Source organism: Balaenoptera borealis (assembly GCF_965194805.1).
Source record: "Balaenoptera borealis genome assembly, chromosome: 21".
Taxonomy (NCBI): domain Eukaryota; kingdom Metazoa; phylum Chordata; class Mammalia; order Artiodactyla; family Balaenopteridae; genus Balaenoptera; species Balaenoptera borealis.
Window position 1 is genome coordinate 26082370 of NC_138880.1, and position 27867 is coordinate 26110236.

Below are 27867 nucleotides of genomic sequence, written 5' to 3' on the forward strand. Positions count from 1 at the left end.
AAAAAAAAAAAAAGAAACAAAAATAGGAACTTTTTCTTCGGTAATATTCCATTCTGAAAAGAGCAAAGGAAAATGAAAACTATGTGGTAGAAAAAAAAGCACCTCTGATCTTTGAGACCACTAAGTCACCCCATCAATGTCAGAAATATTTTTCTTTTCCTTAAAAAAGTTCACTTTGATGGTAAAGTGATACACATTTCCCTCAACATCTATGTACACAATATACTTTATTTACCATTGGTGTAAAACTATACATCTATTTTTTACTAAATATATACTGTAGATCTTTCTGGTAATGGATGAGATTAGAAATGATATTGATTCATTTGTGATTCTCTAGCCAAATCATCCCTATGAACCATTGTCTCTCAGAAAAGCATAACTCTCAGAGGACAAAAAAAACACGTGGAGCTAATCTGGGGTCATGAGGAATAAAATTAGCTAAAAAACTATATTTCCAAGGGTGGATGTTAATGGGAAACAGTAAAACTGATGGGCCACATGCTTATAGGAATTACACAAAAATAAAAGAGACCATAAATCTTAACAAATAACTTCTAAAAAGTGACTTCTAGATATTTCATTATGAGAAAAAAACATCAGAACAAATGGTTTTATGATGTATGTTTTTAGAGTGATTATCTAAATGGAAAAGTGATTATCTAGAATTTGAAACCAGAGTTGGCAGGCTTTTTGAAATCATATATAAATGAAAAACTGCTACTGAAAATAAGATCAGAAATGGAAATTCATTGAAACTTTCCCTGTGGCCAGTTTGATGACAGCCTCCCGACCTTAGCCTGGCATAGTAGAGAAAATCTTCCAAAACAAACACACACTGACAAATCATAAAGAAAAGGAAGAAGTTCCCCAACCTCAGTAAACACTGACTCAGCTGATTCCCTTTTCCACCTGATATCTGTATAGCTTAAGAGACACTTTAAATTTAAATTTTCTTAGGGTATTTCTTGGAATCTGATACAGCATTTTCAATTTTCTCTTTTCAGTAAAGACTATGTTTATCTGCCAACCTCTCCATAGCTTTTCCTCCCACAATATTCAATATGGGTTTTTTTTTTCCATTTTATCCCTATAACGAGAGAAGGTATTTAATGGATGCTTATGAATAAAGGAATAAATTGATAATAGCACTGCATCAGTTCACAAGAAAGAGCCGTTCAATATAGTATGCAAATTCAATGAATGATAGTTTGTTAATGACTTTCATCGTAGAATTATAAATGGAAAAACAATTAGCTAAGATTTAAGCAACAGTTGGCAAGCTTTCTGAAATATTAATTAAAAGGAAGATAGTTCTCAAAATAAGACCAGAAATAGTACTCAAATGGGACATAATTGGAATCCTACGCCATGACCAGTCTGAGGTGGTCTCCCCATTTAAGAGGTAGACATCCACTAAACTTTCATTTTCTCCCAAAACTTTAACACTTAAAAAAAAAAAATTCTAAACTCTGTCCAAAATTTTTCCTCACAGTTTTTTAAGCAGCAATTACTATGCCATCAGCTATTCAGAAACATTTTAAGTGCACGTAAGGCTGTGATCGTTTTTGTTGGGCTTGGTGACTGCGTCCTAACCCAGGAGATGCAGGGAGAGCAGACACAGCTCCCAGCCTGTCTTGTTTTCTCACCAAGACGCGATGCGACAGGGCGGGCTGAGGGGACATTCAAAGGCAACTCGGAAAGCTGCCTCATTACGATGGGGAGACAGAGGATAACCTATTACTTTTACTCCAATACTTTTATTTTTTTTCCAGTTTAATCGACACTGGCTTTTTCAGCAGACAGATCTGGAATTCAACCCAAAGGGCACAAGGATTGCCTGACCATAGCCGGGTCACCTGTTCTCTGGGTGAGGATGTTGGGGAGGAAGTGCCCATCCTCCCACTGGCTTCTGCCGCCCCAGCCGAGCAGGGAGGAGCCCTGGCTCCCCATCGTGCCCCCACTGCGCCTGGCACCCTCTGCTTGAGGAACCGTCCTGCTCCCACGGTCCTGAAGCCTTGTCCAGGCGCTGTCGTCTCTCCAGCCGCTGGGCCGTGCACACCGTCTTCCCGACAAGGTCCCCCTCGGCCGCTTCCACGTCCCACACCCATGGTGACAGTGACGGCAGGCTGCTCACGTGGGCCTCACGCTTCACAAACGTGACCCGCGTTAATCTCCACGACTCTGCTGTTCACCGAGTAGTCATACATCTTAAATTTTCTGTCTACTGTGATGCTCTGACATCGTAAGTCCCGCCTGGCTGGGCAGAGACAACCCCCCGCCAGCCAAGGGCCCAGCCAGGAGCCCGCCTGTGACCTATGCCAACAGCCAGCCAGGCCCGGCCTCCTCCGCCTGCCCCGCCCCCGGGGAGGTGACACTCCTCTGCCCGAAACACCCAGGCCAGGTGCCCAGAGGCTCGGGACAGCCCTGTCACCCAAAGCCCAGCAAAATCACTAAAACCAGCCAATCGTACGTGTTCCCCCCACCCCGCCTGCCTTTCCCCTGGAAACCCCAGTAAAGGCCGTGCCCTCAGTCTTCCCTCTGCCCTGTCCTCTGCCCCCTGACCCCCTGGCCATCCCCCCATGTGCCCGGCGTGGCCCTGCCTCTAGGGCCCGAGAGCCCAACAAACCGTCCTTCCTGGGCCTGTCCTGAGCCTCCTCTGGCGGCCGCTCCTGACTGACTAGCTTGTAAAAGGACACAGAACAGCCCCCTCCTTACAGACGAGGCCCGAGGGTCCTAGGGAGCGCCTTCACGGGTGCGCCCCTCTCCCGCCGCAACCTGCACACACGTCTGCGCGACACCTGTCAAGCCCGGGAGAGAGACCTGCCGCTGCTCCCAGCACACCTCTCGCCTCCCCCACCCCAATGGCCCCGCCTAGCCTCGACCCTCTCGTCTTCCATCCTCCCTTCGGCCGCTGGCCTCCTGGACAGATTGACGGACACCTGGAGATGACAGTCCAGGGGTGCAGCTCCCGGCCACGGCCGCTGACCGGCGGGGAGGGCACTAGTCCGACCTCGCTGGCTCTGCCCTGGGTGGCACCACCTCCGTGGGGCTCGTCACACACAGGGGATGGTGACAGAGGAACCAGACCTGAAGCTGGTGCGCCGAAGCCCACCTTGTCCTGCTGCTGGCCACAGGCTGAGGCTTTCCGCACTCCCCAGAGGTGACAGTGACGCCGCCTGGGTCCCAGGGCAGTGTGAGGCTCACCACTCAGCAGTTGTCAGGAGGTAGCTGAGCCCCGTCCCCAGTCACATCCAAGGCACGGGACCCTGCAAGGCATGTCCCCGCCTGGCTGAGCCCCCTCCCTGGTCTCTGAGTTATTCCCCACGTCCCATGCCGTGGCCTGAGCCCCCTCACCCTCCAGCTCTGAGTTTCTCCCCGCACCGTGTCCATCCCCTGCCCCGGCCCCGGCCCATCTCTGCGTTAACCCTCTCCAGGCCCTGCGGCACGCACGTTCAGTCCTGGAAGATCGCTGAAAGGAAAAAGGGCTCTTGATCCGGAAGAGAAGGGATCTGCCGCATCACACTGAACACAGAAGAAAACGCCGAAGTGACACTTCTGTGGATAAAGAGAGTTGGGCTCTTCCTGCAGGTCAGTGAGCGACTGCTCATCCACCTGTTGGGGCGCCCGAGGCACGTGGCTCAACACAAAGGAAAGTGGGGTCTTCCCAACCAACACAGACCCCAACCAGTACCCATGAGTTTGAGACTCCAAAGGAAGCTGCGGGCAGTGTAAGCCTGAGGGTGCAACGGGGGAGACACACACACACACACACACATGAACATACATGCAGACAGATACACACATGCACATACACGCAGACACACACATACAGCTACACACAGACACACGCGAGTAGCAGGGAGGGGCGACAGCAGTGTCCTCCTAGTCCGGACCCCGGTCCTGGATGGCCCTCACGCTTGCCCGCCTGAGAGTCCGCGTCCAGCGTGGAGCAGGCCCGGAGGGCGAGTGCCCAGGCTCTGCTGGGGTCTGTGCAGCAGGGGACAAGGCTCCACACGCTCCAAGCGGAGAAGCTGCCACAGACAGAAGCAGAGCCGGCGGACTTCCTGAAAAGGGGCGCGGTGCCTGTGGGGAGGTGGGGGGACGCTGGACTCAGGTCACCCCTCAGCAGTCGGCCTCCAGCGAGCAGGCCAGCACCTACGAGATGGCCAGAGAACCTCAGGGCAGCTCCCTCCCGCAACGCCCGGCCGGGCTGTCCCGAGATCCCTCCTGATTCCACAGTCCCCACCGGGCTTCGCCCGTAACTCCGTGCTGGATGCTCACCCGCTCTCCCCACCACACTCTGTGCGGGACCCACCGCTGCCTGTGAACCCAGAAGCTCCCAAAGGATGCCCAAGGGATGGCCTCCAGTACAGGCCACAGGCTTCCCCAGCATCAAAGAGAGAGCAGTAAAGATTTACTTCTCCCTCCAGCAGCCTTGCTGCAAGGACAGCAGCCTCCTTTCATCCTGAGGAGCTTTGCCACCGCAAAGGAGGCCACTTCACCCAGCAGACGCCGTCGACCTGCAGGGAAGCCTCAGAACCGCCGCCCCAGGCAGCACGCCAGCCCACCTGCCTCGTGCTTTCTCACTCTGAGCTCAAGCTGAGGGCCTTTCTTCCAAGGCACGCGGTGGGGCTCCCGAGAAGCGCTTCGCCCAGCCGCCCTCACCCTGGCCCCCAAGGCACCCCGGGCTGGAGAGCTCTGGGCTTAGCAACCCCACAGTCCCCCTCCTGCCGGGCCTCCTCCTCTGAAGCCCAGATACGCTGCAGCCCTGCAGCCGCCTCCGCCGCCCCGGCCCACGGCGCCCCGAGCGCGGCCAGCGGGGCATCTGCTCCACCGTCACTCGGCCTGAATCGGGTCCACGTCACGAGTCCCACAGACCAGGAAGACAAGAGGCGGCCCTGGTTCACACTTCAACCCGGTACAAGCGCTTCGAAGCTTTTCCGGCTAAAACCCCACCGGGTGTTTCTCAGTGTCTGTCACCCCTGCACGAGTGCTCCTGCGACCTAGTTAAGAAGATGCGGAAAATGGATATTGCGTTTCTCACTTACAATGGCTGCTTGGACGCTTTCAAGACTTACTAATCCAGCCTTTCACCACAATGTTCTGCAACAGCCCAACTTTACTTGGTAACTCTGTCAGAGACCCAACAGGAAGGAGGCCTGTTTCAGGACGGATGGTGAAAAGTTGAGTCCTCCGGGTGCAGCGAGCTGAGGGCCGGGAGCAGGGTGTCGTTGCCAGGCTTGGCCAGGCCGCACGTACCGGGAAGGATGGAGAGCAGGTGCTGGCGAATGAGGGCAGAGCCCCAGGCAGAGAGGAGGCCCAGTCAGGGTGCAGGGGGTCAACCAGCCACAGGGGCCCGTGAAGGCCACGGTCAGGGCTGCCCCCGCGAACCTCACAGTTGGTCTGCAGAGCCTGCTGGCTCCCCTGCTGGTGGGAGTTATAAAAAGTAGCTTGAGGACCCATCAAAATCCTGTAATGCCCGCTTTGGAGCTAACATCTGACTGTTGAGGAATTCCGTCCCTGTATGAGATGATCTGTTCTTTAAGGCTGACCAGGTGAGTCCTAACGCCTGGGGCTCAGAGCAATGGGGGAAGCCGGGCAAAGCGTTTTTCTACAAAGGAAGCCACAGACTGGGAACACTATTTACTCTTCTCTGTATTCTGCCTTACTGAGAAATTCATTTCTTTTTCCTATTTTAAGCAAATGCTTATTAACTAGAGTTGCCACTGGGCTTTTCCTTTCAAAGGGCAAAAACACAACCACCTGTTTTAAACGTAGAGGAGGAAAAAAATAACCACGGCCCGAACTAATCCAAGTAAAAAGAGAAACATATCTAAAACCTTCAAAACCATAAAACTCCTAGAAGAAAACATAGGGGAAAAGCTCCTTGACAACGTGGGTCTCAGCAATGGTTTTTTTGGATTTGACACCAAAAGCAAAGACAACAACAGCAAAAACAAACAAAAGAAACTAAAAAGCTTCTGCAAAGCAAATGAAACTGTCAACAAAATGAAAAGGCAACCTACTGAAGGGGAAAAAATATTTGTACACTATATATCTGGTAAGTGGCTAATATCCAAAATACAGAAAGAATCCATACAATTCAATAGCCAAAAAACCCAAACAATCTGAATAAAAAATGGGCAGAGGAACTGAGCAGACATTTCTCCAAAGAAGACATACAGGTGGCCAACAGGTATACAAAAAGACGCTCAAGATCACTAACCATCAGAGAAATGCAAATCAAAACACAATGAGATATCACCTCACACCTGTCAGAATGGCCATCATCAAAAAGACAAGAAATAGCAAGTGCTGGTGAGGATGTGGAGAAAAGGGAACTCTTATGCACTGTTGGTGGGATGTAAATTGGTGCAGCCACTATGGAAAACAGTATGAAGGGTCCTCAAAAAATTAAAAATAGAACTACCGTACAATCCAGCAATTCCACTTCTGGGTATTTATCCAAAGAAAAGAAAAACACTAAGTCAAAAAGATACATCCACCCCAATGTTCACTGCAGCATTATTCACAACAGCCAAGACAAGGAAACAACCTAAGTGTCCATTGATGGATGGATGAATAAAGCAGATGTAAATACTACTCAGCCATAAAGAAGGAAATGTTTTCATTTCCAATAACATGGATGACTTTGAGGGCTTTATGCTAAGTGAAATAAGTCAAAGGAAGACAAATACTGTAAGATCTCACTTATTTGTGGAATCTAAAAAAAAAAACAATTGAAAAAAGGAGCTCACAGATACAGAGAACAGACTGATGGTTGCCAGAGGTGACTGGGGGATGGGAGAAATGGGTAAAGATGGTCAAAAGGTACAGACTTCCAGTTATAAGATAAATAAGTCCTGGGATGTAGTTGTAGGGCATGGTGACTATATTTAACACTGCTGTATGGCGAATTTGAAAGTTGCTGAGAGAGACAGTAGGTCCTAAAAGTTCTCATCACAAGGAAAAGAAACTGTGTAACTGGATGAGGCGATGGGTGGTGGTTTTGTAGCACATAGCCCATCAAGTCACTGCGCTGTACACACACCTTAAACCCACACAGTGCTATATGTCAATCATATCTGAATAAAACTAGGAAAAATAGAATCTTCCCTTTTTTCATTTTAATATTAATGATTATAGGGTAATGAAAAGTTTGCTGGGCTTTCCATGAGGTGTCTGGAGTTCCCTGTACCTCTGACATTCATTCTAAGGCATGTGCCAGGTTAACCACTTAAATGTATCCATCCTGCCTTTGGTGTTGGCTAAAAATACTACCATAGCTTAATAACACTAGTTACGTGCCCAGAAACTCAGAATCCCTGCAGGTAAATGGTTTGAGAGTCAGAATCTGGGCTTTGGGAGGAGCCCCTTACAATCCCGGGTCCCCATAGTCCCCGTCCTCGCAGCCCCGGGTCCTCACGGTCCCCGTCCTCGCAGCGCCGGGTCCCCACAGTCCCCGTTCTTACAGCCCCGGGTCCCCACAGTCCCCGTCCTCACAGCCCCGGGTTCTCACAGTCGCCGTCCTCACAGCCCCGGGTTCACAGTCCCCGTCCTCACAGCCCCGGGTCCCCACAGTCCCCGTCCTCACAGCCCCCGTCCTCGCAGCCCCGGGTCTCCATAGTCCCCGTCCTCACAGCCCCGGGTCCCCATAGTCCCCGTCCTCACAGCCCCGGGTTCTCACAGTCCCAGGTCCCCACGGTCCCCGTCCTCACAGCCTCCGTCCCCACAGCCGCAGGTTCCCACAGTCCTCACAGCCCCGGGTCCCCACAGTCCCGAGGGCCCAGAGTCCCTGTCCCCCAAAGCTCCCGGTCCCCACAGACACCCAAACCCCGCCTACCGTGCTTCCGCAGCGCCGCCATGCCGGCCTCGCCGCCCCGGCGACCCCTGCGACCCCAGCCCAGGCCCGAGCGGCGCGACTGCACTTCCGGACTCCGTCCTTGTAGGCCCGTCCACAACAGCAGGCCTGCCCAATCAGGATCCGGGGTCTCTGCCGCTGGACGCCAATCAGCCGCGCACCGGCTGCAGATTGGCTCTAACGCGCGCTGTGGGCATGGCCCGTGGGCGTTAGTACTCCGAGCATGCTCAGAGGGAAGGGTGTGACCGGGGTGAGCCGAACCGGGCTGCGGAGGGGTCATGGGGCGGGGTCAGGGGTTAGGGGGTCATCAGAAGACCGTCACTGGAAGGGGATGGGTGGGTCAGCGAGAGGTGGTTAGTGGGTCAGCAGGAGGGGAGTCAGGGGTTAGGCGGTCACTGGGAGGAAGTCAGCGCGGGGCGGGATTATGTTCCTGGGTGACCGCCCACAGTGTTACCCTGGGTCCCAGCGCTGCACAGGGCTGCGAGCAGTGGGAGGGGTCCGCTGAGTGCCCATCGGGCCAGGGTCCTATCGTACCGCAGAAGCTGGGACTCAGAGCAGAGAGGAAACTGGAAAGAGGGGAGCCCGGGGGCTGCCCAGGAAGACCGCCGCCCCCTGACCCCTGACCCCTGTGCCACTGACCCCTTCTGCCCGCTGTTGCGACTGCGGCAGGTGGATTTCTTCCCTGTGCTCCCCTCCAACCATTTCACCTTCTCTGGGACCTTGGTTTATTGTTTACCCTTCTTCTTTGAATCCGTTTCTTGGAGAACATATTTCCTGAGAGCCTGTCTGTGCCGGGCCCTGCTATGGAAGCAGGTGCACCTCCTGACGGGCTGACGAGCAGACAAGTCCTCGTGAGACAGAGCACGTCATTGTCTTCCCGCCGGGAAGGGGTTTCAGAGTGTGGAGGTGGGGGGTCAGGAAGGCCTCCTGGAAGGTCATTTGAACCAGGCTTGAGGCAGAGGGAGCAAGGCTCGGTGATGTCCAGGCAAAGAGCACTCGACGCAGAAAGGACCGTCCCAGCCTGGAGCAGCACAGGGCCCGTGCGACAGGAGCACAGGGAGCAGGGACAGCGACAGCCGCCGTCAGATAGGAAAGCAGGCGGTGCTGGGCAAGTTTGCGAAGACGCGAGGATCAGCCTTACGTTTTCCAGGCAGTCAGGTGGAGGATACGGCTGGTTTTGAGCAGAGGAGTGAAATTATCTGAAGCCCATCTTGAAGGAGTGGCTTGAGCCGCTGAGCTGAGATCAGATTTGGTGGGGGAAGCAGGAGGCCAGCTCGAGTCCATCCCTGTGAGAAGGACCCTGGTGGCTAACACCAGGGTAGTGGTGGATGAGGCTGTGGGAAGAGGTGGTTGGATTTGGATATATGTGAAGACAGAGCAAAAGAGGTTTTCTGATTGACCAAGAGTGGCTTTGGCAGGAGAGAAGTGTGGCACGGCTCCAAGTTTTGGTTTGGAAACTGGGAGGCTGGAGTGGTCCCAAGGAAATGAGAAACCTCCCTGGGGGGTGGGGGGGGGGCGGTCATTGTTGGGTGGTGTGCAGTGCCAGGCATGTTAGGTTTGAGGTGCTCCTTAGACGTGTAAATGTGGGCATCAGTTAGGCAGCTGAATAGGATTTTAGGATTCAGGAGAAAGGACGAGGATGGAGATATACAGCTGGGTTTGTCTGCATGTAGGTGCATTTAAAGCTCTAAGACGGAGTGTAGATAGAGAAGTGGTCCAAGGACAGCTCTGAGGGGCTCTAACTTCTAGAAGGTGGGGAGATGAGGAGGGAAAGGGCAGGGGGGCTGGGAGGACAGTGAGCTGTCCTGAAGCCAAGTCACGTCATCGCTGGTCTGAAATGATGTTGAGGACCCATCACAGACAATTGTATTCATCAAGCGCAGGTTCTCAGTGACCTTGATTACAGTAATTTCGTTGAAGTGGCAGAGGCAAAAGCTTGATGGGAATTCGGTAGAGAGAATTGCAGGAGAGAAATGGAAGATATTGGGTGCAGATCTCTCTCTACTGGACCCAAGATGGGGTAGCAGCTGGAGGGTCCCTAAAGACAGAACACACACACACCACACATACACACATATAATCAAAAGAGGGTTGTTTAGAAAATACACATGTCACACACACCAAATTTATGTGCTGAAGGATCTGATCAAGTTGCGACTGAAAATGAGTAATGGAACACAAATGACACAATTAAAAAATGGGTCAAAGACCTTAACAGACACCTCACCAAAGATAGACAGATGGAAAATAAGCATATTGAAGGTTGCTCCACATCATATGTCATCACGGGCTGCAATTTAAAACAATGAGACACCACTACACACCTATGAGAATGCCAAATCCAGACACTGACAACATAAAGTGCTGACAAGGATGTGGAGCAACAGGAACTCTCATAATTGCTGGTGGGCACAGCCACTGTGGAAGACAGTTTGGTGATGTCTTACCCTATGATCCATCAATCTCATTCCCCAGTATTTGCCCAAATGAGATGGAAACTTATGTGCACACAATATCCTGCACACAGATATTTATACCAGCTTTATAATTGCCAAAACCTGGAAGCACCCAAGATGTCCTTCAGCAGGTGAATGGATAAGTAAACTGTGGTGCATCCAGACAATGGGATATTATAAAACTAAAAAGAAATGAGCTATCAAAAGCCATGAAAAGACATGGAGAAAATTTAAATGCATATCACTAAGCAAAAGAAGCCAATCTGAAAAGTCTACATACTGTATATAATTCCAACTCTATGACATTCTGGAAAAGGCAGAACTATGGAGACAGTAAAAAGATCAGTGGTTGCCAGGGGTTGGGATGGGAGGGATGAAGCACAGAGGATTTTTAGGGCAGTGAAACTACTCTGTATGATGTTATAATGGTGGAAACATGCCATTATTCATTTATCCTAACCCATAGAATATACAACCCCAAGAATGAACCCAATGTAAACTATGGACTCTGGGTGATAGTGACACGTCAACATAGGATCATTAGTTGTAATACATGGACCATCTAGTTTGGATGTTGATAATGGGGCGGGGGCTGTGCATGGGTAGGGGCAGAGGGCATATAGGAAATCTCTGCATCTTCTCCTCAATTTTCCTGTGAACCTAAAACCACTCTAAAAAATCAAGTCTATTTAACAATAGATGGTGCAGGAGAGAGGGAGTGCACACGGAATGGTATCCTTGATTAGTTCACACTTGACCTCGTTCTCTACTTCAGCTTCCCAACAGTGTTCAAGCAGCTCTGGACTTTCTAACCTTACGACGAGATCTTCCCAGAAACCATCTCTTTTCCTCCAGCCCTGTTCCTTTAATCTCTTTTACACCCAAACTTCTTGAAAGAGTTGATGACAAAGTCAGTCTCCACTTTGTCATCTTCGGTTGACTCTGTTGCCCATATGTGTCTCCATCCTCCTCCACTGTAACTGCTTTTGCTGAAGTCACAGGACCTCATGTCACAGGATCCAGCGCACACTTGTCTGTATCCACTCAGTGGTCTCCCAGAAGCACCATCTACCCAGCTGCAGAGACCTGGGATTCATTGGCATCCTCTCCTCCCTCTCTTCCCCCATGACCCATCGAAGAAATCACGGCAAGTGTATTCTACCTGCATCATTTCTTATTTCCACTGTCTCGTTCATGTCTTCATCATCCCTCACTATGGTTTATCCAGGCATTTCTAAATTGATCTCCCCAATTCCACTCTTGTTTCCTCACTCCCATCCCCACCTCCATCTCTTCTCATAGCAGCCAAAATGACCTTTAAAAAATCTCGTTGCTATTGAAAAATCAATGACTGTAATCCATCATATTGACAAGCTAAAGAAGAAAAATCACATGATCATATCAATAGATGCAGAAAAAACATTTGACAAAATCCAATAAAATCCAAAATTCATGATAAAACTCTCATCAAACTAGAAAGAGAAGGGAACTTCTTCAACTTGATAAAGAACATCTGCAGAAAACCTATAGCTAACATCATACTTAATGGTGAGAAACTAGATGCCACCCCGCCACCATCAGGGATAAGGCAAGGATGCCCTTCTCACCACTTTTCAACATTGTACTGGAAGTCCCAGCTAATGCAGTAAGACATGAAAAGGAAATAAAAGGTATATAAATTGGGGAGGGAGAAATACAATTGTCTTTGTCCACAAATGACATGATTGTCTATGCAGAACATCTTATTTCCCTGCTAAAAATCCTATGTCAAATTTCATTGTATATAAGATACAACTCAGAGTCCTTAAAATGTCCTTTGAACACCCCTCACTTGCTCTCCAGATGCATTCATGCTATTCTCTCTCTCGCTCACTTTGTTCTGGTTTCTCTGACTGTTATTCCCCTGGGTCTTCAGGCCTGCTCTTCCTTCTACCTGAAATCCTTTCCCTGCCCCACTCTCTTCTTGCCTGAATCCCATTCCTTCTCCAGGGCTCTGGTAGAAGTGGCCTTCTTATTTCATGCTGGTTCTGCTGTAGAGACCCTTGCACTCACCTGCGGGCACCTTAAGCCCTACAGTTCAGCCTCACGGCTTTCTCTGAAGCTGTGGGACTTACTCAACCAGAGGAACCTGGGGTGGGGGGAGCAACAGGCAATCATTGGCAGATGGAAATCAGATGGAAAAATGTCCAGCCTTTCTACTGAAGGTAGGCAGTTCTGAGGTACATTCCATACGGTGCCTTCGGGGATCCCCAGCCAGATTGAGATCCCACTCTCCACAGGGGTGGCCAACTTGATAACGCATCAATGTTAATAACATTCCCTCCCTCTTTGTCTCACTCTTCCTGCTTCCTTTCTCATTTCCTGCCTCACCCTCCCAAATAAACTACCTGCACCCAAATTCATGTCTCAGGACCTGCTTGTGGGAGAATCCAGAGGAAGATAAAGATTTAATGAGGATTCCCAAAAAGGGTTCTTCTCTCATCTCAGAGCTGTGTGGTTGCCCTTCTACCATTCAATAACACCCTCTACTTTCCTTTAGAAAAGTAATTATAATTTGTAATTATATGTTACTGTGCTATTTTAAAAAAATGATTCTCTTTCTAGACTGGAAGCTCCAGGGGCCAGAGACGGCTTCTCTGTTTTGCTCACATTTTGACAGACATGATGGGCACTCAGTACATTTTTCTTATTTTTGTTGTTGCTCTTGCATGAATGAATAAATAAATGAATTTTTAAAAGATGAAAGGATGAAATCAACAAGGACCTACTGTATAGACAGGGAACTCTACTCGATACTCTGTAATAACCTATATGAAAAAGAATAGATATACGTGTAACTAAATCACTTTGCTGTACACCTGAAACTAACACAACATTGTAAATCAACTATACTCCAATATAAAATATAAATTAAAAAATTAATTAATTAATAAAGATGAAGGGATGAGGACAAATATGGAGAGGAGGGAAGTAAAGGGAAAGTACATTTTAAAGTTAAAAAATTGATCTAGAACTTAGATTTGTGGTTGAGGTTTGGAACACACAATTCATTGGTTTTGACAGAGGAGACAAGTTGGAAGATAAACACTAAGGAGAAATGTGATTGTGGGCAGGTTTCTTTAGTTCATCTTGTATCCACTCCCTCAGCATTTGGAACTCTGCAATGAAGATAAGCTGCAATTGATTAATGTGAGTGATCAATTATATAAAGAAATATTATGGAGACAGTGCTCTTATTTAAAGATCTTAGAATTTCTGGAAAAGATTGGTTAGTCTCATCCCAAATATTTTTGGTCGCTTGATTCTCTTTTCCTATTCTAATCCCTGCCCATTTTCCTATAAACTTTCATCTTGGTGTTTTCTCTTATTCTAGAAGCTTTCACGTGTTTAATCTCATTTAAACTTCACAACAGCCCAGTTTGAGACGTGGAAAGCTCCGTTTTGCAGATGTATTAAAAACCGGGGCTCTGGGACTGGCCCAAGGTCAGGTAAAACACAGGGATAAGGGGGAACGAAGCCAGTTGGTCTCTGGTTAACGGTGCGGCGGCTTCACGCTAGGCCATGGTAACTTTCCCTCCCCCTGGCAGTCCCACCCTGGAAGGGCATTCCCATGAATTTAATCCCAGTCTATCAAAACATGGCCAAAGTCGCTAAATTGTTCCAGTTCGCTGCAGGTCGTGAACAGAATTTCTACTGAACCGATTCTCCTTCCTTATCCCCCGGCTGCTGTGGTCTTTGCGCTCTGGGAGCGGACGCGCGAAGGCGTCCAGACCCCATCGCCCCAGGATTACCGACAGAGAGACGCTGTTCCTGGGCCTGGGGACGCCGTGGTGACCCTTCTTCCCTGCGAAGACACGGCGGCATGTTTCTCTACGGGGAGGACCGCGCATGGAAAGGTGGAGCTCGGTTTAGGTAGCAGGAGGGGCAGCCCATCGATACCCTTGCCAACATGTAGGATACACATCTCTCCGCGTCCTCTGTGCCGCGTGAGCATCCCGGGTATGGGGAAGACTTTACCTCGTCCACGAATCCCTCGCACGATGCGCCCGCGTGTCACTCCTCCCGCTCCCGAGCGGGCCGCGCTGTGCCAGGTGTCGGAGTGCGTGTCGGACGCGCGGGCTTACTTTCCAGCGCCGTGAGCACCTGCTCCGCGTGCAGCGGTGAGGCCGCTGCCCCCGGGAGCCACTCGGGCGCCTCCTGTCCCCCGCCGTCCCCGCGTGACCCGTCGCTCCCCGCGCAACAGTTGGCGGGGCGGGCGGTGCGCGCGCTCCCCGAGCCGTGCGCGCGAGGCGCGCCAGGCGGCCGGGCCGCAAGCGCGGGCCGGGGTCGCGGCGCAGAGGCCTGGCGCTCCCCCAGGCGCGGGCCCGGCCCCTTTCCAGATGCTGCCGCGCGCCGGCCGCCCCCCCGTGCGCCGGTGCCTCCCCGGGCGCCCAGTGCGCAGGCGCCGGCCGTGAGGACCGACCGTGCGCTGGGCTCTAGCGGGTTGGAGCGGCGGCAGTGGAGGGGACGCGCGGGCTGGCGAACTGACGGGCGGACGGCCCATGTCGCCCCGCACCTGCTGAACTGGAGCACCCGAGGATGTCTGCGCTGAGGAAGGTGCGAGCCACCGGGACCGGAGCCGCGCGGGGACGGGGCTAGGGGCGCGAGAACCGTCGGGGGTTGCGGGGGAGAATGCTGCCCGGCGGGACGGACCGCTGGGGCCCTGCGAGGGCGGCTGGGTGAGGGGCGGGGACCCCGGGGCAGCCTGTGCACTGGGTCCCCTCACCCTGAGCTGCAGGGCGTGCGGGAGCGGGCGCAGAGCGGGGCGTCGCGGAGGGGTGACATTCTCCGCTCGGCCCGGCAAGCTGGGGGACCCGCGGGGACCCTGGAGGAAGCGCCGGCCGGCGAGGGGCTGCGCGCCGGGCTCCGGCTAGGCACCGCGAGGGGATGGGGGCGGCAGGCAGCAAACTGCGCCCCCTCCCCCCGCCCGGCGCAGGCGGGGACGCCGACCGCCCCTGGGAACGCGTGGAAGGCGCCGGGAGCCCGGGCTCCCCGCGGGGGGCGCGGGGGGCGCGCGGCCGGGCGGCGGGAGGGGTCACTGGCGCCGGGGCGCGGCGCCCGGGGGGCTGGAGGAGCGCGTCGGGAGGGCGGCCTCCGGCTCTCCGAGTGGGAGCGGAGCGCGGGGGCTTTTTCGGGGCGGTTGCTAAGCGAGCCGCTACCCGGCGCAGGATTCTGTAACCAAGCCTCCCCCGGCAGCGGCTGTTGCCGTTCTGGGCTCGCTCGCTAACGGTAGCAGGAGAAATAAGGAGGCTGTCATTATTACAGCCTGGGCGGCGAGGGGCGGGAGCGGCAGGCACGGGGGCCGCCTGGCGGGCCAGCTGGGTGCCCGGCGCCCGGCCCCCGGCTCCCGCGTGCGGTGCCGAGAGACGCGGAGCAGAGTGGACGGGACCCGGCGGGGGCTGGGTGGAGAGTCGGGGGTGGGGTGGGGGCCCGCGGGTTCGCCGGTGGAGAGCGGCGAGAACCAGCTCCGGGGGGCGACCTGCGTCGGAAAGTCGGGAGCCGCTTTTCCGGCGCCCGCGCTTCGCCGGAACGTGGTCCGGCCGCCTGGGTGTCGCTTCCCCGATGAATGGCGACTCGGCCGGGCTCCGGATTCGGAATTCGGGACTTGCCGGCGCGGCTGGCTCGGATCGATCAAAAATAAAGCGATCGGCATCGAGTCCTTCCTGTGATTAATTCTGCCAGCACGGGCTGTGGGTGGTTTTGGAGCCGGAAATGTAAAGCGCACCTGCTTATTCTGCCATCTGAGGAGGACTTCAGCCTAGGACTTTCCCAAGGGGCCTCAGCGCCGGGGGTCTTGGGGCTTTGCTCACGGTAACCAGCTCGTGTGTCCTCTTGGACAGTGTGTCTGATTGGAACTCGCGGGCCTGGTAATCTATGACTTAAGGAAGACTCTTGCTTGCAGATGAGAATCGATTGTATTAGTTATTAGAAACCCCCCTGGCATCTCCGCATGGCCTGAGAGAGCCCACAGCCTCATCCAAAAGGACTCTTTCTCTGTCTCAAAGCTGACACCACAGAGCCGTCTCCCCTCCCCCGACACCTTGGAAGGAACAACATTTGGATTTGAGGTTAATGTGCGTTACAACACCATTTTCATTTTACTTCCTTTATATTCTCCGCAAAAGGTAATAGGTAACCAAGGCAAAAAATGGTGAAATGATGAAAAAAATGGTGATTTTTGGCAGGTCAAGCTGTTTCTCTGGTGTTTAAAAAAAAATGTCATTAATCAGGATTTTCCAGTAGCCAAATTGTCTTGTGCAGGTGGCTGGGTGACTCACAGATTTAGCTCTGATAGTAATTGTAGAGTGTGTGTACCACTTCCTTTTAGAGGGTGTGACTTTCTCATTGCTTGGAAGGGAACAAATTAGAATATTTTATACCCCACATCTGGAAGCAGGGCCAGCAGGCTGTGGGGAACACTCTCTGCTCAGGCACATCTGGGCTGGGAGAGGTGTGGACCCAGTGAATGAAAACAGTTAGAAGAAATAGTCCTGTCCTGAAGCACGCAGCCCCATCCCACCAGCACTTTCGAGTCCCGTCCCAGGTCAGGAGTTCCATCAACGGGGGGGGGGCGTTTCTCCTCTGTGATCCCCCGTCAAGGGAGGCCTGCTCTGTGTCTGCGAGCCCCTCCTTCCCCCTCGTGCCCTCTTGTCCTTAATTTCCTCTGTTCTTGGTTAAGAAATCGATAAGCATTGGATGACTTACCCTAGCGATCTATCATGTCATATCTGCAGATTACATTTTAGGTTAAAGAGCAAAATGAATTCTACGTAAATAATCCAAAGTGTTGAAGGAATTTAAGTTTTCTCACCACAAAGATGTTTTCTGAAATACACATTCTATCCTATTCGATTTTCCATGCTGGTAATCATTTATTCCCTTTCCTTCCACTTACAGTATAACTATCCAAAGTGGCTGGAGATAGAAGTAAACATGTACTTATTCACCAATGTGTTTGTGCCTTAGGTTTCTTGTGTTGTAGGCGAATTAATAACAATATATCTTATTTTTATAGAATTTAGATTGCTTTGCATGATTTCTCCTCAGTGACATAAATATGTCCTCCTATAGCAGTCTATTGCTTCTCCTATTTTTGTCTACTTCATTTTTGAAATTGGTGGAAATTTCACATTAAATACTAAAAGTGAAAAAGCACTTTGCACAGTTTGTCACATTAGATTTTGGATACCCAGAATCCAACCAATTCTGAAACTAAATTCTAACATTTTGAAGCTTGTTAGAGGATTTGTTATCTGTGTTTTTAACAGAGTGTCTTCCATCGTGTGCCTATATGATGAAATTGAAGAAATGCTGTAATTCTTTCATATTTGAGGAAAAACTTCATGATTTCTCAGTCACTCAAGGAGTTGAGTGATATACACTTTGATCATAGATTTTAAAGGGAAATTAATTAAATGTATTATTTATTGACCCTTGGAATGGATATGCCATGGTCATTCACTGGATACAATAAAAATAACTATGATTCATCATTTTGGCCAGATGGGAGTCATATTTAAAACATTGGCAGCATGTTGGTTATAAAAGAATTATGGGCCACCCAACAGGAAGTTAGCGGGCAAAGCATTCTCTGCAGTTAAAAATCATTCTGATCAACCACAGCTTTACATACAAGTTGTTTTTATCAGGTAACCATATTTCCAGCAGATCGCCAGCTTTTAAAGTAGGTGTCGTTGTCTTCTGGGCATGTGTGTCACAAAGACGGAGCACGGTAGCTTCCATTTTATTCATGGCAGACACTCCCGTTTATGGGGAGCTAAGCGTGTGGGCTTTGGCGTCAACGGGTATGGTTGGGGGGTGCAGATTCCCCCCTAAATCCTGCATCTGCCGTTAGGAGAGCCTTTACCTTTACAGCACCCTTCCCTTCCAGGGCTTAACACCAGTGACAAACAGCAAGTTTGGAGCCGGTGTTAATCTCCTGGGCCAAGGCAGTGGCATCCGCGTGTAAGACCAGTTGTCCCTTTCTCTGTGGGGCCTGTGCCCTGGCCGCACCCGCTGTGAAGAGCCTCGTCAGGCAGCAGCTCCAGGGCCCTTGAGGGCCCTCACCCTCAGCCCGGGAGGGCGCCTCCCGTTTCTGGAGGTTCCGACATTCCCGCAGGGAGCTTCAGTTGCAGTTCCTCTTGAGAGAATGCATCTCCTGGGAAGCGTCCCCGGTTAGTTTCTCCAGACCTTTGCTCTTGCGCCATCGTCTTTCTTGGGGGGTCTCCAAGGAGCTGAACTTACCAGGCTGACTGCAGACGGCTTCTGTGGTCTACGCTGCCTGGCCCTGCAGGATACCTGCACACTGCTCTCTTTGGAGAGCCGGCCTTGCCCACTTCTAGGGTGTGGCTGCTTTGGCGGGCTCCTGGCTGCGTAAGGAGGTCAGGACCCCACCCCCCCTCCGGGAAGAGCACGGCGTTTCCTCTCAGCCAAGAATGGAGAGCTTTAGGAGGTCAATCTAAAAGGATATAGGTCCATCACATGCAGCCTGGGGCGGGCTGGCCTGTCCATCCTGGGAAGCCAGTACCCAGGACAGCAGGGCCGTGGACCGACGCACTTGGTCCTACGACGTCACTGAGGTCCAGAGTCAGGTAGGGCTTGAAACTGTCATTACCATGGGTTCTGTGCTGACCACCCAATGGGATGTAAAGGTTTTTAGTTTCCCCAAAAATTTCCTCTTTAAAGCTCTCATTGCGGGGTGACATTTATCCATCATCCGGTGACACTTTTGTCTGATATGCCTTTTTGTGTGTATCCACAGGAAAAAAAAAAGTAATTTTTGTTAAAAAGGAATAAGTACTTGCAACCAGCCCATGCATAAAATTATAGCAAAATTTGTTAAAAAGTAACTTTGTAAATCTAAGTGGTCATTATCTTTAAAACATGTGCCATACTCTGCACAAAAGAAAAAAAATATTGAAATGATCTCCTAGCACCCATGGAGTACACATTTTAAGCCAGGCAACATAAAATTATCCTCTTGTGCCTCATGGACATTTGTCCTACTAGTTTTGTACGATGCCAACCAGCAGCTTTTTATACTGGCCACGTAGGTAGTGATTAGGAGTGAGGGTGAGGGTTCTGGGGTCAGACAGCCTGGGTGGCTGCGTGGCTGGCAGTTTATTTGCCCTCATTATGTTTTTGTCCTTCATCACTAAATGAGGGACAGATCCAATATTAACATGGTAGTGTTGTCAGGAGGATTAAATGAATTGATGAGAGTAAGGCAGTTAGAACAGCATACATAGTAAATGCCCAACATGTGTCCACTATTTTGATCATGAAGAAATGAAATTGGGGCCCAGTTTGGGCCATCCTGCATTGGACGTAATCAAGCCACTCTCCAAATTCCCATAAAACTTAGGTATTTACTATTTCCAATCTTCTTTTACTTTCTCATATATCTGTTTTGCCACCTCTTTCCAAAAAGTTTTTTGACTCACTGACAAAAGGACAAGGTCCAAGAAACGAAATAAAGTAGAAATAGGCAATCAGAGCAAACAAATATGGTAACCACAAGGGTTAACATAGTCCTCTGGGCATCAATTTTGAGTCGGAGTTTCCCGGAAGCCAACTCAATAAAACCGGAAGACACAGGCCCTCGCTTGGTTCCCTTGTGGGGTGGACATTGCATACTTGCTTTTCAGTGAAGAAAAGGTTTTCCCGAGTGCTGCATCGTGAAAGATGCTCTCGTGGTTGACTTTGTATAGAGGGGTTGGGTTAGATCATATACATCAGTTATACAAACACAGAAGTGTTTTTCATGATTACAGTAGACTTTGAAGGAAAGCAAAACATACACAGGCAACCCGTAAGAGGTGCAGTGACCTTTTCCTCGTATTCCTGCGTTCCCTCCGTGACCAGATGGGAAACTGTGGATTCGGGAGACGGGCTCTGAGCTCTGGACCTCACCCTGGTCTACTTCAGCTTAGCATTTATATGGGGGTTCGAGTTGTGTGTCTCGGGGAAAACTCAGATCTCTCAGGTCACATGTATCTTATTTCCCACTGTGCTTTCATGTAAATCAAGTGTCTCAGCCTAAGACAAGGCCCCTGGAGTCCCTGCTTCCTCGCCATCCACCCCGCCTGGCGGGGAGCAGAGCTCCAGCCCCTGGGGGCGCAGGAGCTATTTCGGCAGCTCCTCCTGATGCCATCGGAAGGCCCAGTGCCTTCCCTGTGCGCTTGCGATGGGGGTGACCCTCACGCGCCCCAAGGGGAACCCCCGGCTTGTCTTGCCCTTCAGGAGGACAGCCTGCCCTTCTCAGCCCTGGGCCTGCCTGTGTGCTGCTGTGAATGGACAGGCGCGTGAAGGGCACGCTGCTCCCCGTGGTGTTTACCAGACTCACCACTGCCCTTGCTTGGTGGGGAAGACTCTCCCTCACCAGCACTGGTTTTTCTTTTCTACGTTTTCCTCGTATTTATCCTCTCAGACCTCGAACTGCATGTTCCCAGACCCTGGATGCCACTGCTCAGCCACTGGGGTCCCTGGGCCTCAGGGACGTTCCTGGGGAGACCCTGTTCCTGCTCCTGCCAGGAGAAACAGGGAACGGATGGATTTGGCAACCTCACAATTCCCCCCGTAGCATTTTAGATCATATCACTCAATAAACGTTCGAATGGATAAATAGATCCATAAGCAGCCGACACTTTGCACAGCAGAGAAAGGTTCCTCAGTTACGGGCGGGCTTTACCTCTTGCTTCTCCAAGTTGCATGAGTCTCACCAAGACAGGACACCTCACAAGCACGTCAATGGATTTGCTTGTTTTATGAAACTTCTGGCTCTTTAAAAATAATTTCCATTTTCTGCCATTCTTTGTAATATTTTGACAGTTTCTAAATAAATTTCTGAATATCTGTTTTCTGATTCTATTAAAAACTTAATAATGAATCCATATTATAGATAATTTAGACGTTTTCATAAACAGTCGAATGTTGTACCGTCAAGCTTCCACTGTGACCGTTGTACAACATTCCTGCATCTACAACATAATCGTCTAGATTATTACTATGGTTAGGTTCAAAGTTTTATTTTTGTTGTGAGAGATGGGTTATGCAGCTCTTTAAAGCAACCAAACAGTAATTCTTAGTCTTCAATTCATCCACTTGCTTGTTTCTCCAATGGTATTTTATTAAAAGTCACAGCAGGCACTCCATTTAAGAAAAAAAAAAAATCTTCTTTTGCATATAACTAGTCCCAGCAATTTCACTTCTGGGAACGTATCCTAAGGGAATAATCATGAATTTACAGGAAATCAGCTAAACAGATGTTCACTCCAGTTTTGTTCCATAGTAAAATACTGGAAAGTAGCAATAACCGGAGATTGGATAAATTCATTATGATATAGCGTCGTAAAAAAATACACAGCCATTAAAAAGATGAAGACTCAATGTTTAATACTACAGAGGGGTGTCCGTATCCCATTAGGTGAAGGAAGCAGGTTACCAAACAGCAGGCACAGCACCCTTGTCTCTTCCCTGAAGCTGCTGTGTGTGGGGGACACAGCAGGGAGTCTGGAAGGACCCAGCAGCCGGGGTGGGGGTGGGCGCGGGGAGGGGGGTGTCACCCAGTGGCATCAGCACCTTGCTCGGGATCCAGGCCTCGTCCCAGAGCAGTCTGCGCCACCCAGCACCACCCGCCGCCTGCCGCCCACGTGACTTGAGTCCCCTCTTGAGGCCCAGCCTTGCTGTCCCTCCGTGCCGTTCCCTGAGCGGCTGGCCTGGGAGGCTTGGTGCTGGGCCCTTCGCACGGCCCGTGCCTGCGCTCCCCATATGTCGAGGGTGCGTCCCTCTGTGGGGTCCGATAGCTGCTGTATCAAAGACCCTCTGAAGCACTTGTGGGGTAACAGCACAAGTTGACTTCCAGGTCACGTCAAGTCAGGACAGGTTTTCTTGGTCCCCCAAATGGTCATCCTGTAACCAGGCTCTTTCTGTCTGGTGGCTCTGCCGCCATCATCCTCATCCAACCAGGAGAGGGAAGAGCTGGGGGACCACACGGGCGTGGCCTGGGAGCACACGCACCACTTCTGCTCCTGTTCCCTTGGCCTCTGTCGTGTGCTACACGCACCTCAAGGGAGGTGGGAAAGAAGAGGAAGGGGTTTGTGATCAGCTGACTGTTTTGCAAAGCCTCCCTTGTTTCTTTTATGGAGTGAAGAGACCTTCCCTAGAACGTCTCCAGAAGTCTTTACCTCCTATCCCGTCATGCCTGACCGGTTACAGCGAGAAGGATGGGATCATTATTTGGGTTTAGGTTCATCTTAAGCTGCCCCTCAGGCTGTGCCTGGTGCCCCTGAGGCCACGCAGATGAGGCTGACCCCTGGGGAAAAGCTGATTTCCCTTAGAAATCAGGAGGGGGATGGCCGTCTGGATATCTACCAGTAGTGTCTATTACACGGCTATTGTGAATTTATAAATTGCCTGGGGCACAGCATAACACTTCTGTAATCTAATAATGTCTTAAAGGAATCTTTATGCATCCGTGCAGTAAAGGATGGCAGAGTTGTTGTAAAGCGAATAGGACAGAGAAAGACCTTCGGATGACCCACTAGACCCGCCGTAACTAGTCCACCTTCGATCAGTTGTCCATACGGCCATCGTCTGATGGAATTCACGTGTCAGGGTTCTCAAGTCCCAGTAACAAAGTCCCGCTAACTTTAGCACGACGGACCCCACTGGCAGGACCTGGATCAGCTCTCGGCCGAGGGGAGGCTGAAGAAGCTTCAGGAAGGTAGGAGCCCCGTGGCAGGGGTGCGGAAGCCTCCCCCGGGCATCCCTGCCTTGCTCTGAGAGGTGGAGCATCCCGGGGCTGCTCTGTTTCAGCCTGAGGCATGCGGGGCGCCTGGGTTGGGGGTGGCAGTGGGCAGGCAGACATATGCAGTCTTATCCCATGACCCAAAGGGGAAACGCTTGCCTGGCCTTTCCCCAGTAGAGCACTGGAGTCCAAACTGGGACGAAGGTGAGAGATATAGCAGCTCGTGTCATGCTACCACATGCTTATGTTTTTAAAAGAGTCACCCACATAGGGACATTGGGTAAAATCAAGGTCCACGGTGTCAGACGTCTAGCAGTGTCCCCAGAGACGACTCAGATTATTAATTGTGGGCAGTGCGCACAGCCCATTCTTTGGCTCTGCCTCTGAGCTGCCGTTCCATCCTTTACAGGTTTTCTCTGCTCTAGGGTTAGGATATGCTTTGGAAAGCATTCAGTGTTTTTCCGGGAAACAAAAATAGGCAAAACCCGGAGGTCAGTGCTTTACTGTCAGACTTGGTAACGCATTTCCTTGGCTACCAGATCTTCTCTTTGTTATATTTATTCCACTTTTGGAGACTCTTCTCTCCTGTGATATATTTTGTTCTGTCATAGCTGTGGTGAATTGGGGGCTGGTTGGGCTGCTTTCGTACATTTTTCTTTTCTTGTTTTTCTGGTCATCTAATCTGCTGAATATCTAGAAATTATAGAGAAGCACAAATTAATGACTTGGAAGTCACCAATAATTCCGTGACCTAGAAATAATTACAGTTGTGTCTTCTTATTCTTTAAACCCAAAGTGGGAACTGTCCTGGGTTGTTTTTGTTTGTTTGTTTGTTTTTTCACTTTATATTCTTTTCTGAGAACTTGCCCAAATTTTCAAAATATTCTTTGACAGTTTGATTTTAATTGAAGTATAATATTCTAGTATGCAGTGTTATTCAGCCATTCCCCTATTGCTCAATGTTTAAGTTGCTTGCAAAAATTTTTGGCCATTAATCTGTGATTAATATCTTTTTTGATGTTTTCTGAAAGTGTAATTTTTCTCTAGTAAATTCCTAGAAACAGAATTACTGGGTTAATGGATGTATCTAGTGTGTTAGGGCTGCTGTACCAAATTACCACAAACTCAGGGGCTTAAAACTACAGGAAACAAGAGAAGCCCAAAATCAAGGCATTCCAGAGCTGCGTTCCCTCCAGAGGGCCCAGGAAAAGATCCTTCCTGCCTCTTCCAGCTTCTGGTGCCTGACCCGGCTCCCTTGGCTTGTGGTCACATCACTCCCATCTCTGCCCTGTCTTCATGGGCCATCTCCTCTGCGTCTGTGTCTCCTGTTCTGTCCACCTCGAATCTCTCTCCTAAGGATACTAGTCATTGGACCCAGGGCCCACTCAGATAATCCAGGATTTTCTCCTCACGTCAAGGTTCTTAATTTCATCACAACTGAAAAAGACCTCTTTTCCAAATAAGGTCATGCTTGTAGATTCCAGGGATTTCCATGGTGACACCCACATACAGTGGGTACGAACATTCCATGAACCTTGAACCTGCTGGTGGCCAGAGCCTCCCGCCAGTGTTGAATACGAGGCTCATTTTGCTGCCACCTCGCCAAGTGCAGGGAAAAGGGCAGCCGACTGTGCCACAGGTAGGGCTTTGTAAGGGCACAAAGGAAACCAAGCAAAGAGCAGCAAAGGAAAGGGTCTGTAGATTCGCCCAGAGCTCGTGGGAGCTTCTCTTTGCCCACCCAAGTAAGGCTGCATGGTGAGCCTGGAGCGCGGTCCTTCTCATCCTGAAAAACAGGCTAATTCCTTTATATGCAAAGGTTTTTCAAGTGTGCATAAAAGTGGATGGGGAAAAAAAACAAGAAATTGGTGAAGGGGTCCGTAAGCATTTGAGAATGAGAACCACTAGTGAATGGTAACAAGATGGCAAATTAAAACATCACTTTTTAAAAAACTTATCAAATGGGTTATTATTTTAAAAATACCACACATTTTCAGTGTTGGATTTTCAAGGCCTCTGTTGGTTCGCATCCTTCAATCTTCCCAAATGCGCCTGCGGTGGCATTTTGTTGCTGGGCGCCCGGTCCCTCCTGGGCTTGCTGACCAGAGAACCTTGTGTTCCAACTTTATAATAAATGTAGATTTCCTGTTTCAAAGGTTTAATGGGATAGCATTTTTAAAAAGAATTGAAGCTGGCTAAATTTAGTGTCTGAAAAATGTCCAGATCGAAAATAGCTCTATTCCAAAATATCTGTCTCCAGGCCTGTGCTGTTTGGGGCTTTGGGAAGGTGAAAGTTTCTGCTTCCTGTCCCATCAGCAAACAGGTGTCACCAGCCATGCGCTCTCATGACAGCCTGTCACTGAGAAGGTCCTCGTTCCTCGTGCGCTGGCCGGCCTCTTCCATTGGGGCGTAATTGCCCGAGGTGGTGTGTTGCTTCTGACACGGCCCTGATGATGCATGAGGAGGGTCACTTTCCTCTCCTCTCTTCTTCCTACTGGTCCTTATTCTTGGCTCTTCTGAAGACTTTAAATGAGATGAATCATAATGTTAAAAAACATAAGGCTTTTTCTGGGATTCCTTTCCCTTTCTTCATTCTTACAGTAAGTGTTAAACTTCTGCTTCGTCTTATTTTTTCAAGCTTAGTATTATTATTTTTTTCTTAAGAAGTAGCATTCTCTTAGCCCAGGATAGGGTCATCCCTTGATTTTTGTGGCATGGAGCTCGGGTGAACCCAGTGTTTGCTCCTAAACCCTACCTTGAAAGAACACACAGAGTACAGAGAAGAGAGTCTTTTGACTTATTTGGGTCACGTATTATCATCTCTCTCTTGCAAACATGAGAACAGAGGCCTGAAAAGTTGGGAAGCCTTTGCAGTGAGGGGCACAGGCGTGAGGTTTAGGCCGTGAGGGGCCGCGTAGCCTCAGATCTTGTCATTCTTGGGGAAGCGAGGACAGTGGCTACTCTGGCGGGATCCCTGCTTCGCCTCCAGAACCTGAACTTTACACATGCACCTTCGGAGGAAGAGAGACATCGGGCAAGTTTGTAATCCTGTCATTTTTCTTTAGTGTTACTTCTGCGCTAAGGTAGCCACGATTTGTTTTATAATTCAGCTTTGTCTGTCAAGAATCGGGGGCATTTGATCCCTAGGAAGAATGAAGGCTGCTTAATCCTAAGTAGGCCTGGACAACATCTCCTTCTAGGACAGAAGAGTCTAGAGTTTCTGTTAAGATACCAGGTGTCGCTAAAGGTGTTTGGAAATCACGGACAGATTCTCAGGGAGTCAGAAGTCCCCGGGGAGGCTGCCGGGGGAGGTGGGAGGTGCCCGGGCAGTAAATGAACCCAGAAAGAGAGTGAAGAGAGAGGACGTAACCGGAGGGCGAGCCGTTCACCAGCTCGGAAGCTTCTCTGAGTTCTTTATTCCTCCGCTCCAATGTTGTAGGTGTAAAGAGTTTACCAGCGCACCAGGTGGAGCTTTATCTGCTTCTTAAACAGGCTTGTGTGTCCTCTCATGATCCAAGATAATAAAACGAGATAAATGATCATTATTTTGCTTGACGTCTTTAAAAAAATTTTGTGTAGAGAACGCAGGGTGTGTTTTAGGGTCTACCGCAAGTGAGGGGTGACGGCCGGTCTGTGTAACTGCGAGGAGGTAGGCGTTCGAGACCCCGAGATTCACGGAAGCAGCACCACGCGTCCTCCACGTGCTGTTTGAAGGATGCGGACCCTGCCTGCTCAGCCACGTCCTCCGCGTGGGGGAGGCTCCGCTCCCGAGTGGGAGGGGGGAGCTGGCTTTGGTTACTCCTGCGGGAGGAGTGGTGCTGGGGGGGGCGTGAGAGGCGGTCCTGCGGGGACACGAGGGGTGGTCCTTGGGGGACGCGAGGGGTGGTCTTGAGAGGGCATGAGGGGCGTCTCTCAGTGTTTCTGAGCCAGCACAGCAGCCGCTGGGGGAGACGCCCCCATGCTTCCAGCCCCTCTGCGCTCACCGCGACCCGCGGGGCGTCTGCGATCGCATCATCGCGTCGTATCCAGCTGCAGCTCATCTTCCCGATTCCACTGAGGGGCGCTCCTTGGACTTTGCGCCGACAGGCCTCGCTGGACCTTGAAGGAAGGGACAGAGCCCTGGTTGAAAAGCCAGGGACCCGCACGGTCAGTAGGGTGGTGACCCGAGAGCTACGAAGACCCGGGGGGGGGGGCGCGGCTTCCCCACATCCCATCCGTCCTGAGCGCCCACGCCTTTTGGGGCAGGGAGTGAAACTGGTTAGAAAGGGTGCAATTAGCCTCCTCCATCCCCTCGGAGGAATCATTCGTGCTCAGAGCAGAGGGGATCGAAGGGGTGTGCACCGTCCCCTCCAGGATACATGTTTTTAATCGTCTGGTAAGTCACCCCAGCAATTCGTAATCATCTGGGTAACTTGCTGATCATATATATCCTTTGGAAAATAACTTTAGGGTGCATATCTGGTGGGTACAAAAGAGGACATTAATTTAGTGTTTATTACTGATGAATAATTCATTCATTCGATGTGTTTTCTTGTAAACTCCCAAGGTGCCAAAACTGTGCTCGCCATTATGTATATTTTAGTAAATAAACGAGAAGGATGATGCTGGATAAGAGTCTGTGGAGGGAGATAAATATTAAATAAATATACAGCAATCATATACTAAAAGTGTTTTCATGCTCACGATTCTAATTCAGCTTTGAGGACAGCTGTGCCCAGATACTGGTCCTCTGACCCGTGGCCAGCAGCCTGGAGCCTGGGGGC

The 27867-nt window shown here is 50.5% G+C and overlaps 2 protein-coding genes across 12 annotated transcripts in view; one reads left to right on the forward strand and one right to left on the reverse strand.

The window, feature by feature from the left end:
- ERICH1 (glutamate rich 1) overlaps positions 1 to 8581 on the reverse strand; it is a 59401-nt gene extending 50820 nt beyond the window's left edge. For 3 of the 4 annotated variants that reach the window (XM_082375336.1, XM_082375337.1, XM_082375334.1), the window contains exon 1: positions 7847 to 8159. In XM_082375336.1, the coding sequence (XP_082231462.1) occupies positions 7847 to 8144 (298 nt within the window). In that variant the 5' untranslated portion in view covers positions 8145 to 8159. Of the gene's footprint in view, positions 1 to 7846; positions 8160 to 8503 lie in introns of those variants that run through there. The other variant, XM_082375335.1, reaches the window with a different exon arrangement.
- Positions 8582 to 13958: 5377 nt separating this feature from the next.
- The window catches only part of DLGAP2 (DLG associated protein 2), a 729374-nt gene continuing 715465 nt past the window's right edge, over positions 13959 to 27867 (forward strand). For 4 of the 8 annotated variants that reach the window (XM_082375174.1, XM_082375178.1, XM_082375179.1 and 1 more), the window contains exon 1: positions 14131 to 14216. In XM_082375174.1, coding sequence (XP_082231300.1) covers positions 14209 to 14216 — 8 coding nt within the window. In that variant the 5' untranslated portion in view covers positions 14131 to 14208. Of the gene's footprint in view, positions 14217 to 14765; positions 14917 to 27867 lie in introns of those variants that run through there. The other 4 variants (XM_082375182.1, XM_082375181.1, XM_082375183.1 and 1 more) reach the window with 2 other exon arrangements.